Consider the following 19,127-nt stretch of genomic DNA (forward strand, 5'->3'; position numbering starts at 1 on the left):
AAACGTTCCCAGAATCTTCACAACTGAGTATTCTCTTTGTAATTCTCAGAGAAGTATAACATCTTATGACTTAATTATTTTGTTGATTTAAATGTAGAGTGAGCGTGTCGTAAGGCCCTGAAATAGTGGTGACTTTGCGGAAGTTGGTATAAGTCCCCAGAGCAATGAGAAGAGAATCAAAAGCCATAAAATGCTATCTAATGTTCTGGAGCCTCCACCTGCTTCTTCGGTTAGTCATCTCTATATGTTGCTTGCCTGACGACTTCTTTTCGTCTTAGAGTTCGTGAAATAAATTACTCCTTCCGTTTTTGGAAAAGTGTTACTTTCACTTTTTCAATTTGGTCTATTTTTAGGTTAAAATGAAAAAGTGAAAGTATATTTTTTCCAAAAACGGAGGTAGTATATTGCTACTCCATTGTAGGGATTTGCTCCTTCTAGTATAGAGGGTCTTCGATTCTCCACAGCTGAACAGTCGACTCAGATCATCGGATCATCTGAGGAAGAAGAGGGAACCGAAACCGAAGATGAAGAAGTCGATGTAAGCATCCTTTTTGCTTGATTTTTTGCAATTCTTTTGAAGAGAAAATCTCATATTTTTGGTTGCTTTTTATAGGATGAAAGAGCTATGGATAATCAAAGCGCTGGCGGCTCTCAATCATCTTCGGAGGAAGATGAAGAAGGAAATCATCACGATTCAGAACCGAATGGAATGAATGGTGATTCCAATAACTTCAGTAATGCCAATGCTTCAAAGGATTAGAGACCTCTTAAGTAAGTCCTCATCTTACATGCCTTTGTTATAATATAAGTTTCTATGCCTTTGGCATAGAAACCCACATGAATGAATGGGGAATCCCGCTGCTACTCGTTTCCAGAAAAAAAAATACAGAAAATAATAGTTATAGTAAAAACACCATAAAATCTTCATACGATTTCCGTTTTGATGGTCTACCCCAACTTCTTTATTCTCAGACAATTTCCCATCAATATCAAAGAAGCCTTCTGAGTTTTGAGCTTGTTTAGGGGTCCAAATCAGCAAAACATAAAAGTTCCGGGAGAATTATATAAAATTTCCAGCAATGATGTCGCCTAATGTTTGACTTACTGCTCTTAGCTCGTTCATCCGATTAACTTGAAATTTGGATATGTTCATAATACCCATACGAAGAGAATGCATATGACCCATGTCTTGATTCTTTACCGATTATCTTCAGTTCATCAGTGTAAAATAGTTTCAGTACGTTCTTGTTAGAAAATGTATTTCTAAACCCCTAGACTATCGACTCGCGTCCTTGAATGATTCTTTCGAAGAATAAACATGTTTGATTCGCTTGCACTATGAATTTTATGTTTGAATCTGAATTTCTTACTCAAAGCATTCTTGCTCATAAAATTGTTATACCAGGTGCAATATAGCGAAACCGGGGAAGACAGAGTCATCGAGAGCACTGTTTTGAATCGAGTGAGTGGTGAGCCTCTCTCTGCACCTCAAGCTCATGGGAATGCTACTTCTGAGGGAATGGAGACATAATTCCAAGAGATGATACTCGCATGGTGTTGCATGAGTATCCACATATGGGAGTTCCTTTTGATCCTCCATTCAGTGAGTCGATCGAACATCATGAATTAGTTGGAGGATTTAGCATTCCTATTGGGTATGCCAATTTATACCAAGAGATACGAAAGACATATGGCCATATTGCTACTACTAAGAAACCTGAGCATGCTTAGTTCTTGATCATGCGAGTATAAGTAATATTAGGTATTGTTAATGATATAGGTACCAAACCGAAAAGTGCCATTACTGCTGGTGTAAAAGGCGAGCACGCTTGGCGCTTAAGCCCCAAAGGTGCACTAAGCCCTGGACCAGCGCCTAGGGAAAAAAGGCCCCAAGGCGAGGCGTGATGACCAATTTTTTTTTTGGGCGCCTAGAGAGCGCTTAAGCCGTAGGCGATGGGCTTGGTGCCTCGCCTCGCCTAGCGCCTTTTACAACATAGCTCTTGATTGGGAGTTCAACCTGAATGCTGCTGAAGAACATGGTCTCAACGTCAAGTGGCTTGAAAACTCGAACTGAGGATAAGATCCCTTTCACCGATGTTATCGAGAAAGCGAAAGCAAAGATCGCAAGACTATTTGAGGAATTGGAGCAGGAGAAGAATGTTTTGCTGGACACGGAGGTGACTTTGTCAAAGGAGCGGCAGCCGTATTTACCCAATCTCCCTTAGTTTCATTGTACACATTGAGCAGGTCTTTTAAAAAAAAATTATAGTGTAACGTCTTTTAGTTTGTGAGATATGTCAATTCAAAATTTGAACGCATGAAGATAGATGAGGAAAAATACAAGAAAAACTCTTCTTCCTCTGTGAAGGTGTTTTTATTATCTGGACACCCGGTGAACCCCAACTGTCCAAAATCACTTTCATCAAAATTACATACATCAAGCAGCCATGGTAGTGGCTGGGCAACTGTCAAATGTGCAAGCCAAGATGTCTCGATAATCTCAAGATATAGTGAAAGAATCATAAACATTTCCGTCGCTGCTCTTTTTGTACTCTAAAAGAAGGTTTGAATGGTCGAACGCGGTAAGTTTAATGAAGCCATAATCATAGTCTTTGAACACACTCCACTTGGTATTTAAGGTGGTGAATTTCGCAAGTCCAGCACCTCCACCACCAGCAACAACATGAATGGTTCCATTTAAAGGACCTTGATAGTCCGATTTCTCATCAGTGGTGCAAATATTCTGCAAAAAGAAAACAGATGCTCAGTGGTCTGATTTCTGACATAAAACTTCATACATGTTAACAAAAGGGCGATATCTTGTATGTGGTGCTTTTGGTGGATTTCAGCAAATTTACACAAACAAAAATTCAGCATCTTATTCGAAGAGTAAGATGGTCAATAAAACAATCCTCAGTCTGCTGCCTGCTGGACATTATTACCTCATAGATTGGACATGTTCTTTCATAGTTGTGGACATGGCCATACACGGCTATGTCGACTTTGTACTTCTGCCAGAGTTTCTGGAGACTTTCTCTTCCCATCGGCTCTTCAAAGGATCCTTGCTCAGCATACCAGGTAGCAGAAGAATATCCAAGGACTCTATGAGCGAGGAAGATCAACCATGGTTGTTTTTGTCTATCAGTGGACGCGAAACATTCTTCGATGAACTTATATTGCTCTGTACCCTCTCTCCAATCATGTTCTGTATCAGCTATACAGAACTTAAACATCCCATAATCGGTTGAATACCTAGAGAGAAAAATGACAAGTAAACATTATAGGTTATAGGGGAAGTTATACTGCTCATCATGGCATACATCAAGCTTGTGAAGTTGTCTTAAAATGTTTTACCAGAACTTAGCCCTGTTCTTAGCAGGAACATAGAACATGGTTTCAGCTGGCACACCACATTCACCACCTGAATCCATAGTCCCGTAGAAGGATCATGTTCCAGGCCAATCTCTTTCGTGGTTTCCACTGCACAGAGAACATCATAATTTATATTCTTAATTCATTCAAGAAAATTCAAATGAAGCTATCTAAGAGGCAATAGATATAAAAGGAGTCGAGGGATGAGTCGGATGACAAACCTTGCAATCATGTACGGGACAGTCGAGGTAATAGACTGAACTTGTGAAGTAAACTGATCCCATTGTGAGAGGTAACCAGTTGCATAGCATATATCTCCTATATGAAACACTATATCAGTATTCTTCAGGTCCCGAACAATCTCCCTGGTGGTGTTAAGTGAACCAGGCTGGTAGTTATTATATTCATTTGATCCATCAGCTTCAGCCTGAACAAATAAATATGCATTAATCAGGGTTATATGTACATATAAACAAAGTCATCTAAGAGAGTACCCATTAGATCGGTAAACTACAATAAGGCAACAAAATATGATCTCAAGAAGTGAAGTTGTGAGATGGAGATCAAACCTTTCCCATGTCGCCAAGAATAACAACACGTTGTACGGAGTCTTGACCAGGATAAGGAGATGCTCTGAATTGGTATTCCTGACTCCAAAGGAAAGTACCGTTGAACAATCTATGTCCCAGTTTGTACGAATATCTGCATCAAAAACCCTACAATTATGCACTTAAACAATACAAATTACCTTCATAACAATCTATGTCCCAGTTTGCACAAAACGCAATGACACCTTAAAGTTTAGAGTTCATAGAGAGAGATATATGTTATTCAATCTCAATGACATTGAACATGCCACCACTTATTAGTTGATGCATTTTACTATGAAACCACTTCATAAACTTTGGGATGAAGTTTAAAGCCAAAGTTTATTAATGCAGTAAATGGCAGCCTAGACTTGGATTCATAAAGACCATTTTTCAACTCTGCTTCATAGAAGAACATGACAACTCAACAAAAACAAGTAATCTAACATACACTGAGTTGGGCCACAATTCCTTCAGAAAACTTGTATGTATGAATCCAGGATCACACCACCCGACAGTTCTTGCTGGTGCACCTGCATATGAAGATGATGGAAATGATATATCTGATTCCAGGGTTCAACTGTGCAACTAAAAATAGTGAAGGTTGAGAGTAACGCACCGCACATCATTTTACGGCTGAATGTCAATGTGCCAGCTGGAGCATGCATCTTCTCTCCTCCCGGTCGACCCCATTCAACAAAGGGTTCTGCTTCGTCAATTCCATATCCACTAGTCCAAGTTACGGTCATCTGAAGTATAGAGAGGGTATTTTATTGAAAATTCTGTAAAGATATCGGGATTCAAACTTAGGATAACATATAATATATGTCAGGTGATTAGTTACAGAAAACTAATTGAGGACCATATTTACTGTAAGAGTCGAGTGAACCTACTTCATTCCATGCTTTTCCTTGGGCCAACCGAGGGTAAACAGGTGCATTTGGATTCTGAAACTGTACTGTATTCGACACTGCTATTAGCTTTGGCTGTTACATGGACAAATCGGGAATCAGCTAATTGTCTAACATCCGGAAGCATCAGAGGAACATTAGAGCTCAACAAATATTTGCACTCAAAGAATCAATGTTGAGGACAAGAAAGCAAGGGAATATAAGAATGTAGAGCAAACGGAGAGCCAACTATAGGACGGGGGAGCGATTTTGTGCTAACAATGGACTTACATTCGTGATGCCACCTGAAAATAATGCAAAAGAGAAGTCTCCCCTCTGATTGATCAACCGTAGTTTCAATTTTCCAGACCCATTTTTCTTGTAGTCTGGGCTGGAGTAGTTCGCAAATTGGTACTGCAAAAAAGATAAGAACATATGAACCATGTCGGAACAGCTTACGAGGGGTAAGATTCGGGAGAAAGAGAAAAAAGGAATAAAAAAACAGTACTCAATGTACAAACCTTAACAGGTGAGGTGCATAGTAAGGGAGGATTGACCATTTTATTTTCAGGGGAACAAGTGGCTCCACTGAAAATTAACAGCAAGAGAAAAAACAACAGAAGTTACAGACAAATAAAACGGAAGCAAATTGCGAGATATAATTGGTTTTGGGCTCACAAATCAGTCAATTCTTCTGCTCACTAGAAGCGAGCTTTTCCTGGCTAGAAAGAGAATATTGTATTACCTAAAATTAGCCGGAGAAAAGACTCCAATTCAATCATCATCTGAAGGGTTTGGTGAGCTAAATTTAACAGTAACCCATTCAGTATTTCCCCCCTGCAACAATTAATAAGATATGCATCAATTCAGACATTCATCAATTTTCCACATAGCTTGCTGAAGTACACCATGGGAGTTATAGTGGGTGAATTCAACATTTAGTCCTAAAAGAAACTAAATTATCAGCCATTGGACTGAACTAGCTTTAGTTAGAGAGTTGCAATTAAAGCTATCTCATCTAAGTGAAAGCATTTGTCTATTGAATTCTAATAAAATTATGCATAAACAGATAAATTCATTTCAAATTTATAGAACAGAAAGTAAAAGGCACCAATACATATGAATCAGAAGTTACCCTAGATCCAAGAATCGATGGAGAAGCTTTGACGTAAGCCGACTCGTGGAGTGCAACCACTGCCTTATGAATAGCAACGTTAGCAAGAGGCTGATCGCCAAGTTTTCTCTCAGCTCCTCCAAAGCTTATAAAGCTCAGAAGTAACAACAGAATAAATCCATGGAACCTCACCATAATAAAAGGAACAAAAATAAAACAGCTGCAATGAACAAGAGCAGAATAATCAGAAGACAGAAATGAAACAATGATTATAATCAAACTCAAAAAATCCATATAGATTGGATTACAGATGACTTCTTTACTTATCAACTGAAGCACAATTAAGCTCACAAGTAAGAATAACTGGTATCAATGTAATCCTAGAAAGAAATGGGTATCCAGAAAATTACTTACTTGCGATATTTTTACGAGTTTGAGAACCCAACAACAGCAATAGCCACTTAGTGACAAATCTGAGATTTCTTTAACAATTATGCATTCCAGTTGAAAGCTATTCTGTGATTTATAAGCTCAGAAGAAACATGTTCTAATTAATTTTAATATGTTTCTCTATGGTCTTCTATGATTATGGGTTTTAATAATTTATGCTGCATGTCTTCTTAAGGACAGTGTGAAGTCTATTTTAAATGTCGTTTAATTTCAGAATCTTCCCCCGGAATAAAGGCAGGATGCTGGTCGCTGGGATAAAGGAAACTCGCTTTAGTGTGTAAAGCTCCCACAAAAGTCGAGTATTCCGCTTACAATCTTCTGTCAGTCTTCCCATAATAAGATAAGCTTCACTGTCAGCTGACTTTTTAAGCATGCAAAATGCCAACATTATCATTAGATTTCTCTTTTAAAAGCTGGACTTTTTACACTCCCCTCTACAGCTCAAGATGAATCATAACTCTTGCATTTCTAGAGCTGGGATTTGTGTAGGGCGCACACAAGGTTTGCGCGGTCATTCACTAATATAGCTCACAAATGTAAATTAAGATTAAGTTGGTCAGTCATGCTCTACTACTTTCAGGGGTTTTCCTGAGCAAATCAGAATACACCCAATGAATAAGATTACACCCAATGAAGAATAGAAAAGAATCAGATTACACCGAATGAATAAGTTATATTGCTGATGCTTTTCTAATTCTTATTATATAACTTAACAACCCCTTTGTTACTCGGCTTACTTTTACACTGCCTTTTTGACCCTCTCCTTGTAAGCCCTTCTAAGCAAGGACACCAAGGGTTTTGAGTATTCGCAGGGATCATTCTCAAAACAGACTCTATGCTCCACCACTTTGAACCTCATCTGAGAGTTGGTTAAACATGAACAGCAAAGCATAAGGTTCATACAGCTTAAAATGTCACTCATTTTCACACATAAATTAGATATGAAAAGTTTCTCAGTGATCTTTCCCTTGTCTTTTGTGGTCCCTTTCAGTGTGACTATGGTGATAGCTTGGCCCATTGTAATCATGGCGTTGCTGTTTTCCGTCCAACTGATGCTTGTTTGGCAGTGGGCTGCTTCCTGCCTTTCTCTTCCTGCTGTTGTTAGATCTTGGAGATTCTAACTGGGAGAATTCTCCTTCCTCAACGTTCTCAATGTCATGCCCATGCGACGACTGGCCATCTCCAATATCCTCGTGATGCTGATCATGCCCATAACTAGTGTTTTCAAGGTCAGACCTATTCGTGGAAGGTTTAGGCCAGCTTTGCCTCCTCTCCCGTTTGATTTTGTCATCCTCAACAGCCAACTCAACACCGTCTTCCAACTCTCTCTCAATCAGATCATCTTCATCAGTTAAGTCCATCTTACGTGCAACATCTCCGCGTAATTTCTTCCGTTTCTCCATAGCTGCTTTCAGTTTGTCCTTGTCAATCTTTTTGATGGCATCCTGTGGTGACTGGCCTAGAGGATGACCGCTTTCCTTGCTCAAAACTCTACTACTCTTGTATTGTGTATCATCATTTTTCCATTCCCCTGCTTCCATTGTTTCAGCATTCACCTTAGTACTCCTTTCTTGCTCTTCTGCTTGACGTGATCTGTTTCTAGCCTCCACACTTTCCCGTTCAAGCAGTCGATGATCCTTTACATCACCGTCCACTTTATGGTCTGAAACAGCACTTCTCACGTCACTGCAATGGTCACTACCTGGATTTTGTGAATTCCTCCCAGGATCAGAATCATTATCGACATATGAGTGGTCAGATGCTGGTCGATTTGTTGGCACTGCTCCTGACTTTGCTGTAGATACCCCAGTAGCTTGCATATGACCATTTACTGATGCTAGTTCTTCGCTGGCGGAGTGAGTTTTTGTTGGGGGTCGATGACTAACCCCACCATCAGCACTTCCTTCCATTTCGCTCCCATGGGAAGGTGGCATTCGATTTTGCTCATATAATTCTAACATTTGATTGCTTACTTCTGCCATAAAGCGAAAGAGAGCTGTAATGTTAACCGTCTGAATAACCATAATATGTGTACAAAAACACTTTACACACCCAAATAGCAGACATAATCAATCACTTCGTCTAAACCCTAAAACTCTAACTATGCCATCACATTCCAGTCTACGCTCATTACTGGTGTAAAAGGATAAGAAAACCAACCTTCCAACTGGCGTGGGGTGACATCAAATTCTTGCCACCAAACCTTCTCACCATCTGACGGTAACTTTACTTTGAGGAACTTGGCTGCAAGAAAGATAGCACCAGCTGCAATATGGTGGGGCTTAAACTGAAGGCATAGTGATGTCCGCAGCCTGCATGACACTTTACAGTGAGAAAAGAAAAAATAACAAGATATATACAGAAAGAGAGGGCGAGATCAATGGAAAGCCATGCCTTCATTCTTAGGAACGTGATAAAAGAAAGGTAAAGGAGCTCTCTATCTTACCCGTCATTCACAAAATTCCACGCAACTTGGGCAAGGGCATTCTGAGCAACTTTAAATTTCTTGATAGCTTCTACAAGAGGTTTATAAGGGTGGTTCACATTAAAGTCAAAACCAAGTGTCGCAAGTACAACCCTTTCTCCAATTAAGATCAGTTCTTTCTGTTGTTCATACACTTCCTGCATTCAAGAATCCAGAAATGAGTGACCTGAAAAGCCGAGTACATAAAGAAACTTAAAAGGTACCAGGCAGTCGTCCTGTAAGGGTATATGCCACACTAGGTGTTGAAGTAGTGCAAAGGGGCATCATTTGCTTCGTGCCTTCATCAAGACAATGATAATTCTTACCTATACTAATCGTCGCAGACGAGTAATATGCATATGTGCAAGGTAATGCAAGCTTTTGAGTTTATCGTAAGCACAAAACTTCATAGCACCGGTTACGAGAATCATGAATCAATTTGCCAGTCCAAGATATAAACTTGGAAGCAAACCCCTTCCTCTCATGTACAACAGTGTACAAGTATGCCACTAATGAAATATCCCTAAGGTCTAACTAGCAAGGTACCTTTAGTTTCTTTTGATGGAAAATTACCGGCACTCAGTATGCCTATGAAGGGTAAAAAATCTTTACACAATATTGATCAAGTAAGAAACGACCTCGGGTTGACACGTGCCAGAATGAGGAGGTACAAAAATAAAGTGGTTGAAAGCACCACAAATGGTACCTTCTGCTTGATTCTTTGAACAGCAGCAGGATCCTTTTTATGCATGATCTCATAGGAGACGAGGATAACGTCTTTGAGCGGTCGAGGAGTTTCTTCAACCTTCCCTGCTAGAAACATGCACACCGTTGCGATGGTCTGCAAAAATGTTAACAATAATTAGGCACTGAAGTACAGTTGACTAAATAGAAGTAGTAGCAACATCACAACATTCTGTATATGGGTCTTGACAACACTAAAAATGTTCAGAATCTGGACCCATCCCTTTCTTATAAAAAAAACCAATGCAAAAGTGGATACACTAAGAGAGGGACACAAAACTGTGGTCAAAATTTGGAAATTAACCAGACCCTTGAAACAAAAAATTCATACTTAAAGCCTTAAATTTAATTTGGTTTGAAAAACGGTAATTACTTAATTTGATGCATCTTGTGCTTTCAGAAATTAGCATCCTTGAAGCCTAGAATATCAAACTAACTAAATCTAATAAAAATATTTTCTATGTAGTGCCAGGTACTGAGCTATCACTAAATTATAATTAAATTGCAAACTAGGCTGCAGAGTATATATGTTTTTCCTAAAGTGAACTTGTTTTTATGTCACCACAGAAAAAGGTTTCTAAGAGCTTGCTCATAAAATGAACCAAATAGAATTGTCCTTGAGGCCTGATTCCACGAATATATTCACTCATCATGTGGCATGCATGAGCTGCAATAACTTTACTGAAATTAAGCAAAATAACTCACCCTTCTATCATTCTTTAAGTGAGACTGGCGAAGGAAAAAGCGATGACAAAATATGATAGCTGTAGCTATAGTTACCTGGGGCCTGCATAACTCAAACATGTAAACCGACGTCAAAAAAATCAGTAGACATGTTTTAACAGTATTATTCACTCATTAACATGCTGAGGAGCACAGTATCTTTGTTCTTAATGTTGAGAAGAAAATGGTATTTTCCCCATTTCTTTGAAATAATGGACAAAGAGGAAAAACAAATCAGCATTTGGACATTTTTAGAGTTTTTGTAATATACTCTCAAGTCTCAACATTTTCAGCATAGATCTGAAATCATATGCGCCACCTACTTTAAATGTAAACACATGACAAAGTACTATCACTGTCTTTACAGTTACACGGGGCCTGAGTAACCGAAATATATAAAGTGGCAATCAGAAATATACAGTACACATGTTTTAACAGAATTAAGATGCGGAGAGACACAATATCTTTCTTCTTTAACATATGAAAGAAGAACATTCTTTTTACTATTTACTTAAGAACATAATATCTTTCTTAATTAACATATGAAAGAAGAACATTCTTTGTACTACTTATTTAAGAACAAGAAACCAAAAGAAAAAAAAAATAAAAATCTCAGAGATTCAAACATTTTTAAGCTCTCTATCATAATGTCTACTGTCAAATGTTTTCAGCTTTAACCTAAAATGTATAAGAAACCTACACTAGATAAACCCACGGTCCCGCAGAACCTCTTATTGCATCAGTATTTAAGCTCGTGGCCTAGGTCCCCTAGTTATTTATGTTAACCTTCATCAAAACAGAGCTTTTAATAACATTGATAAAAACAATTGTTCCAAGTTCCTTATATAACCTTCAAAACTTTTGTGAAACTATACATAAGTCTTACACCTAACTATCAATACGACCTCAGCATTTAATGTGCAGAGACATGCATATTTCTAATTTAAGATACGAAAGTCTAAAGGATTCTGTATTTTTTTTGAGACTCATCGAGCAGAAAGAGAACTTTTGCAACTATACACAGGAAGCTAAAATAAAAAGAAAAACTGACAGAAAGAAACTAAAGGGTGCAGCAAAAACTGAGCACTAGAACTTACAATAAGCAAATTACAAGGATAGGAAAACTTACACTTTCAGCCGCATCCCTAAATCCTGTAGAAATGTACAGTACGACTTGCGCAGATATGTCTCTTTCTTTAAATCAATTCCGTCAGTCCTAGATGGAGAGTTTTCTTCAATTTCTTTCCTAGATAGATACCACCGCCCACCGCCTTCCTCTTGCCTATCCTGGGGAAGGTTATATGGGCCACTTTCCATCATTCCGTGAAGCGAAGGATCCCCAGGCAAGAAACCAGCCATTTGTATCTAATTGCAAAGCTAGAACATCAAAAACGCCAGGTACTGCTAGAAGCAGGTTTTACAGCTCAAACCATACAGACTCTGTATTACAGAGCAACGAGAATAACTTCCTGTTACATTGACCGGGAGACATCTCAGAAATTTGGCCTGACAGAGTTTATGACAAATACCACTTATGGTATCGTGTCATTTATATTGCAACTGCATATGCAACATGGACACTATTGAAGTAAAAATAAAATTGAACATAAACATTGAAATCAGTTAACCAGTTCTTCTACCACAAACCTAGGTTCACAAATCGGCTCTAACTGTTAAACCCCCAATTTTGACCCTGATTTAGACCCATACTGAGAATTTTCCTTAAAAGCCTTTTTTTTAGAGAGACTAATTAAAAGCCTTGAAACCAAAGTTGTAGGCCTGAGCAAACTCATCCCAAGTCTATCTAAAGAAAACATTCTGGTGATTGAGTTTCTCAACCTTCTCCAAACTTTGGGCATTAAGTTTTCATAGCCTCTACGAAACAGATGATCCATTAAGATGTTAATTTTATCTTTATTACCATGTCTTTTAGAAGCAGCATCATAATATTCTTATAAGCTTGGGTTCCAAAAAATTCAAAGAATTCCTAACGTTATAACGCAATGACATTATTTTCAAAAAGACAACTTCTGGCAGTAAGATAAGTTAGTTTCTTAGAACATACATTCCCATACTACGAATTACAATGTTTGAAGTATAAAACAAAGTATTCTCTTGATCTTTTCACACCAATACATATAGTAACATAAGTATGAACAACTAAACTCACACAGCTTTATGATTCTTCATAGCTACCTATTTAGTTATAAGTGCTGAATAAATGACTTCGAAGAATGAAGAATCTCTTTGAAAACAGTATTATTGTAGCATACCCATAATACCACATCAGGTTAGAAAATTTAGCTTTTCGATACAGAGAAAATTCCTATAAAACCAGACACATAATACTATCATAGCATTTGCGGTTCGAAGGGAAATTGCCAAATTGGATGAAATACAGTATTATATTACCATGTAATAAGGATATGAAAACCTAAATCATAAATTTACAAGTTCAAAATTCAACCTTTACACTATATCTTCTAAAAGAAACAAATAAGCATATATCCAATTAGAAAACTTCAATTCAAATACCCACTCAAAAAACCAAACCCTAAGATCTGAACTTTGAAGATAACATGATTTTCAACCATCAATTAAAAAAGAAGGCTAAATTTTCTAACCTGATGTGGAATTAGATCGCCGCAAGTCAATAAACCAAAGAAGTGATAAAACCCAGAACGGCGAACTTACAAAATCTGTCGCAGCCAAATCTTCGATAGCAGTTGTTCCAAGCTCGACTCTAACAAATAAATAAATCTCAGAAGACCAATAAATAGTATCTTCTGATGATATATAAACCCTAATTATGAGCCGCCATTAAACCTCTGAGTGGTTCTGCGAAGAAGAAGAAAAAAATCCTTCGACAGAAGGGAAAAAGAAAGTAACCTAAAAACGTAGATGAGTTCGTAAATATTTAACAACTGAATGTTTTGTATAAGCACATTATGTTTTGGTTAATTGGTATATACACCCTGGTTATACTATTTTATTTTTAAAGCCCCTAAAGATTTTAGATATACCCCCTGATTGACATGTCTCACTTATAAAGCCCCTGAACTTAGGCGAAATATACAATTGACCAGAGTAAAGTGCAGTTTGGAGGGAGACTTGTGTTCTTAGAGCAAGTCTTGTGGAATTCAAGCCATTTCAAGTGTGGAAAAACTGTGGAATGTCAAGTCTAGTGGTTTCCAAATTGGTGTTTTCCATGAAAAATCCAAGCAGTGTTCCATGATTTTGTGGAAGGTCCCGTGGAATTAAGGGTGCACACGGTACAGTTCGGCTCGGTTCTTGCCGAGACCGAGTACTTGTACCTTACACCCTTCGGTACCAAAAAAATGGACCGGTTCCGGTCGGTTCCGGTCGGTACCGGTTCCGGTTCCATTTCAGGGAAAAAAAAAAAAAAAACAGAAACCTACTGCCCTGTTTTTTACTTTTTTACCTGTTTTTTTACCTATTTTTCAATATCTCAAAGCAACAACTAATAAGTAGCAATATTAATAGCAAACCAAACAAACAATGTCTTGAAATCTTAAAAAAGAAGTAGCAGTAGTCACAGACACACACTAAGTCTTGAAAATGAGAAAATCTGATAAAAGAACAACTAGCAGTCTAGCAGTGCTGCAGTAGCCTTGAATATTGATCTTCTAATCCATGTCAGCAACACTTGTGGTGTCATCATTGTTGATAGGACCAAGTAACGCTGCAAAAAAATAATAATAGCAGTTAGTAACCATTAGACTATCTATTACTGCCAAACACAAGTAATAATGTAATATGTTACCTTCTTCAATTTCAACATCATCATCTGGTATGTAATCAGATAGAAGATCAAGTTGTATTGGCTTCCTTAGCCAGCTTTGTGTGCAAAGCAATGCCTCAACTGTCCTTGTAGATAAAGAGCTTCTACAAGGACTTAAGACTCGCTTTCCTGTGCTAAAAGCAGACTCAGAGGCAACAGAAGACACAAGAATGGCTAATATGTCCTTAGCCATATGTCCAAGTATCTTATACTTTGTACTGTTGGTCTTCCACCAACCCAATAAGTCAAACTCCTCCTCATCATCTTCTCCTTCACCTTGTTCATACTCGTCAATGTAATATTTGTCCAACTCTGTTTTTCCCTCATCATCATTTGGGCCTTTCTTGAACCTCTTACTCCTTGACATCAACTCTTTCATACGACTTGGCCCTGTCACTGGTTTACTTACCACTGTTTTGGCTTGTCCCTGGATAGAACTACTTGACTCCTCATGAACTGAATAAACATCCTTATATTCTTCAAATAGAATCTTAAAATCCAACTTAACAAGCTTCATAACAGATTCAACCTTAGAAGAACTCTTCCCATACAAGAGATCAAGAGCAAATTGTAGTCCTTTTTCTTTCTCTCTAGGATCTAACAACATGGCAAAAAAGATTGTAGGGTTCATCTTTGCATAATCACCCCAATATTTGTTATACTTCTTAAACATTTTTCCAGCCATAGTAGCAATAAAAGGATCTTCATCTACATTATATCTAAACTCAACTAGTTGCTCATATATGATAACTAATTGCCATAAGAAAGTGTTTGTTGTTACCTTAGTCGAGGCTGAAAATGCAACAGTGGCATCAAAGAATACTTTCAAACATTTGACAAGGCCTCTGGCAAAGATCCAGTCCTCTTCACATGGAGCAGGTTTCCTCACTACTACCTTCTTCTTCTTCTTTTGTGCCTTCTTCTTCCCTGTCACCTCAACTTCTTCTTGTTCTTCTTCACTAAATTCTTCTTCTTCTTCACCAACATTAACATCAATATCAAAATCATTAGCATCAGGTAGATCTTTCTCACTCTGTTTTGGGTAATAAAACAACTGCCGATATTCCTTGTCATACCTTTCTAACCTAATAAATGCTTTTTCAAACACTTCTGCAGCCTGTAGCATCAAGCATGTGTTGTTCCACCTAGTCTTAACATCTAATATCAATGTTACCTTAGACTCTATTCCAACTAATTTTGCACAACGCTTAAGCTTAGCCAACCTAGATGGAGAACCTTTTATATACTTGACAACTGACCTGATTCTTGCAATTGATTTGTTGTAGACCCTCACAGCATCTTTTACCACAAGTGCAAGTACATGAGCTGCACACCTTACCTGAAAAGGTGAATTCAAACAAGTATTAGATATTTTAATAAATAAGTAGAAAGTAAAATAAATAAATAAGTCATATGACCCATATTCATATACATATACTTACATGCAAGTACTTATCTCTCTCTTCTGCCCCTGTCTTTGAAACAATACTAGTCTTCAAATAATCCATTGCTACCTTGTTGGCACTCACATTATCCAAAGTGACAGTAAACACATCTTTAAGCTCCCAATCTGACAAACACTTCTCTAACATCTCACCAATGTCAATTCCTTTGTGACCACTAACCTCACAAAACATAATAATTCTCTTTTGATACTTCTACTGCTGATCAATAAAGTGAACTGTTACACAGATGTAGTTGAAATTGTTTGGTGAAGTCCATGTGTCTGTTGTCAAACTAACCCTCTGCTTGGTTGACTTGAAGTAATTTTTCAACTTTTCTTTCTCTAATACATACATGTCTAATAAACATCTATAAATAGTCATTCTACTTGGCACAACAAATCTAGGCTCTAAGACATGCATCATTCTCCTAAAACCTTCACCCTCAACTGCTCTAAATGACATCTCATCAATTATAATAAATTCAACAACTGCCATTTTACATTTATCCTGACTGAAATTAGTACAGACTAACTGACCTTCATCCTCACCCAGTGCTGCAGGATTTAATGTCAGAGTTTGTTGTCCTTTTGGCTTTGGCTTGTTAGGATTCTGCTTGCATCTGTTGAAGTGCTTCCACATTCCACTTGTACCATTCTTTCCAGTATGAGCCTTTATCACCTTCTTGCAGTAATTGCATGCAGCATCTTGAACATTTAACCTCTTGAAATAATTCCAAACGTTAGAAGTTATCTTACTACCACCCGTTTGAGTAGAAGTAGCTTCTACATCTACTGCTGCTGTATCTGGATGTGCTGCTTCATTTGTTGGTTGCATTGAGGATCCAACAACTGTATCTGTGGCAGTGGTAGGTGTAGCAGTTGTAGGTGTAGGAGTAGCTGTTTCATGAGCTTGACTTGATGCATCCATGACAGCTTATGACTGAAATGAAACAAGAAATGAAACAAGAAATGAAATGAAATGAAACAAGAAATGAAATCAAACAAGAAATGAAATAAGAACTCAACTGAAGCATAAATGCATAAAGCATAACTGCACAAAATGAAGACCTTAAAGGAAATAAAGACATTGTATCATACATATAAAAGTTCATGAATATTAAAAACATTGTTCTAAGCATAAGTGCATAAGCATAAATGCATAACTGCATAAGTTCTAAGCATAATTTCATTAAGCATAAGCATAACTGCATAAGTTACAACTTCTAAGCATTCCACAAGGCAGAAGTTCCATTTCTGGACATGTTAGCCCTATAAGTCCTTCCACAGTAATTGCAAGAAATGAAATGAAATGAAACAAGAAATGAAATAAGAACTCAACTGAAGCATAAATGCATAAAGCATAACTGCATAAAATGAAGACCTCAAAGGAAATAAAGGCATTGTATCATACTTCATACATATAAAAGTTCATAAATATTAAAAACATTGTTTCTAAGCATAACTGCATAAGCATAAGTGCATAACTGCATAAGTTCTAACTTCTAAGCATAATTTCATTAAGCATAAGCATAACTGCATAACTGCATAAGTTACAACTTCTAAGCATTATTGCAACTTCTAAGCATTCCACAAGGCAGAAGTTCCATTTATGGACATGTTAGCCCTATAAGTCCTTCCACAGTAATTGCAAGAGGGTTCTTCAACATTTCTCCGAGTGAAATGACGCCATATTTCCATCACTGACAAAGTTGGCACTTCCTGTATTTGAGCTCAGTGAATAAGACATAATACATGTGAACAGTGAACTAGTACATGAAATTTAACTATCTTCAATCCTTAAAGTGGACTAGTACATGAATAAGAAGAAGAAAACATGTAATCTAGTAAACAGTGGACAATCATTTATAGTGCTTCAATCATTTACTGTGAACTAGTACATGTGAACATTTAAAGTTTAGTAATTTGTGAAATCTGTTTAACATGTGCTTCTAGTACTTGTGTGACATGCAGTTAAGAAAGAACATAAAGTTCAGTAATCAGAAAGAGGCTATGTACAATGCGTTCCATAAAATTCTTTAGACAATGATTCCCATTCTATAGAAGAAGATAAAAATGTTCTACTGTTATGAAATTATAAAGTTCAGGATTTTTCTACCTTGTGCAATTGATGCAGTCCTGCGGCTCCTGCCTTTGATAATGTACCTTGATTTTACTTGTCAGGCAATTGCTCTCAATTGGTCTCAATCTTTGGCCTGTAGAGTGGGGTAATGTAGCTTATGATCAGCAAAATCTGGCAACTCATTGCTTATAAATTGCCACTCTTAACAATGACTGACCCAATCTTATACAGTCAATTAAAAACTCGTATAGGAACACTAAATTTGGTGGTTAAGCTCAAAATTATAAAAAGATGCATTGAAATTGTATGATAAAATGCCTGTTCTACTTCGATTTCCCAGAATTAAAATTAAAAGCTAATGAAACACAATTAGCCAGGAATTCAACAAACCCAAAATAGAGACACGGAAACAAAAGGCAAGAATACTTACAGAGGTAAGAGTGGGCTACACAAGGTTCTGTGAACTGGTTATCTAATTACTTGTGAAAATCCATACAAATACCTCTGGAAGTGAACAATTTAGCTTTCTATTTCAAGTATGATTCATAATAACTGTTCAAAAACATTCATCAATAGCCTTTAAACTAACTCAATCAAAAGAATGGTAAACTAAATACTCAGAGTCAAATTCAACACCCATGTTAACATTTTATCAGCATTCACAAAACTAAAAAACAACTATTAGTCTATTACAAAAAATTTTAGGTAACCCTAGCTTTAGAATAGCATTTTTCCATCTTCACGGCTAAACTACTGCTCATGAATCAAAGATCTAAAAGCAAAAAAAATCATCCAAAAATGTGACAGAACACTAAAAGCCTAGATTTAGTTTCAGAAGTGTAAAAGAAACAACATCCATATGAAGAAGAAAAAGATCTTACGGTGATTGCAGTGAATCCTTTAAGCCGCTACTCGCTATGAAGGTTTGGTGGGAGATGAAGAAAATCCTTTAAGCCGCTACTCGCTAGAGAAAACAAAAATCCGTTAATCTCAATCACAGATTCACAGACATGCATACAAAAATTAAAATCAAAAAATTAAAAATTACTTACCACCGGAATTGTTCTTCTAATTTTCTTCACACCGGAATTAAAAACGAAGAGACAGACGAAGTAATACGGTTTGAACTTTTAATCGTTTGATTGAAGGTTAACAGAGAAGATGAAGATCAGAAGAAGGGGAGAATTTCTTCTCCTTCTCAGAGAGAAGTACTGAGAAGAGGCGAGAAAAAATTAAGGGAACTGAAACCCTAAGAATTTCTTCTCCTTCTCACAGTGAGCTTATATACCCCCTATTAATCCAATGGCTGAGACAGATCCCTTGTTCCCTAAATCTAACGGTCATAATTATTCGGGACTTCGGTCCGGTACGGGACGGTTCATGTGTTGGACCGTGTACCTGTACCCCCAGAGATCAGTTCCTATTTTTGGAACCGGTACTTGTACCTTGTACCTCGG

The 19,127-nt window shown here is 37.4% G+C and overlaps 2 protein-coding genes, 1 long non-coding RNA gene and 1 pseudogene across 5 annotated transcripts; all 4 read right to left on the bottom strand.

The window, feature by feature from the left end:
- Positions 1 to 2,324: 2,324 nt before the first annotated feature.
- Positions 2,325 to 6,795, bottom strand: LOC113275801 (annotated as a pseudogene).
- A 271-nt stretch (positions 6,796 to 7,066) lies between these two features.
- LOC113275800 (cyclin-T1-4-like) lies at positions 7,067 to 13,237 on the bottom strand. 2 transcript variants are annotated; one of them, XM_026525372.1, is made up of 7 exons: positions 13,039 to 13,237; positions 11,474 to 11,813; positions 10,327 to 10,408; positions 9,584 to 9,718; positions 8,860 to 9,035; positions 8,574 to 8,725; positions 7,067 to 8,388 (listed from the first exon to the last, which is right to left on the bottom strand). In XM_026525372.1, the coding sequence occupies exons 2-7, from the start codon at positions 11,701 to 11,703 to the stop codon at positions 7,367 to 7,369; spliced, it is 1,797 nt and encodes a 598-aa protein (XP_026381157.1). In that variant the 5' UTR covers positions 11,704 to 11,813; positions 13,039 to 13,237; the 3' UTR covers positions 7,067 to 7,366. The 2 variants fall into 2 exon arrangements, with proteins under 2 accessions (XP_026381157.1, XP_026381156.1); XM_026525371.1 differs by having other exon boundaries at positions 12,969 to 13,237.
- LOC113272657 (zinc finger BED domain-containing protein RICESLEEPER 2-like) lies at positions 12,321 to 15,783 on the bottom strand. Its single transcript, XM_026522465.1, has 4 exons — positions 15,589 to 15,783; positions 15,179 to 15,485; positions 14,423 to 14,938; positions 12,321 to 12,331 (listed from the first exon to the last, which is right to left on the bottom strand). The coding sequence occupies exons 1-4, from the start codon at positions 15,781 to 15,783 to the stop codon at positions 12,321 to 12,323; spliced, it is 1,029 nt and encodes a 342-aa protein (XP_026378250.1).
- Positions 15,784 to 17,217: 1,434 nt separating this feature from the next.
- Positions 17,218 to 18,946, bottom strand: LOC113273967. 2 transcript variants are annotated; one of them, XR_003322693.1, is made up of 4 exons: positions 18,723 to 18,946; positions 18,552 to 18,634; positions 17,707 to 17,803; positions 17,218 to 17,309 (listed from the first exon to the last, which is right to left on the bottom strand). It is a non-coding gene; the product is annotated as an uncharacterized LOC113273967 (long non-coding RNA). The 2 variants fall into 2 exon arrangements; XR_003322692.1 differs by having other exon boundaries at positions 18,552 to 18,946.
- Positions 18,947 to 19,127: the final 181 nt, after the last annotated feature.

This window comes from Papaver somniferum, chromosome 4 (assembly GCF_003573695.1).
Source record: "Papaver somniferum cultivar HN1 chromosome 4, ASM357369v1, whole genome shotgun sequence".
Classification (NCBI taxonomy): Eukaryota; Viridiplantae; Streptophyta; class Magnoliopsida; order Ranunculales; family Papaveraceae; genus Papaver; species Papaver somniferum.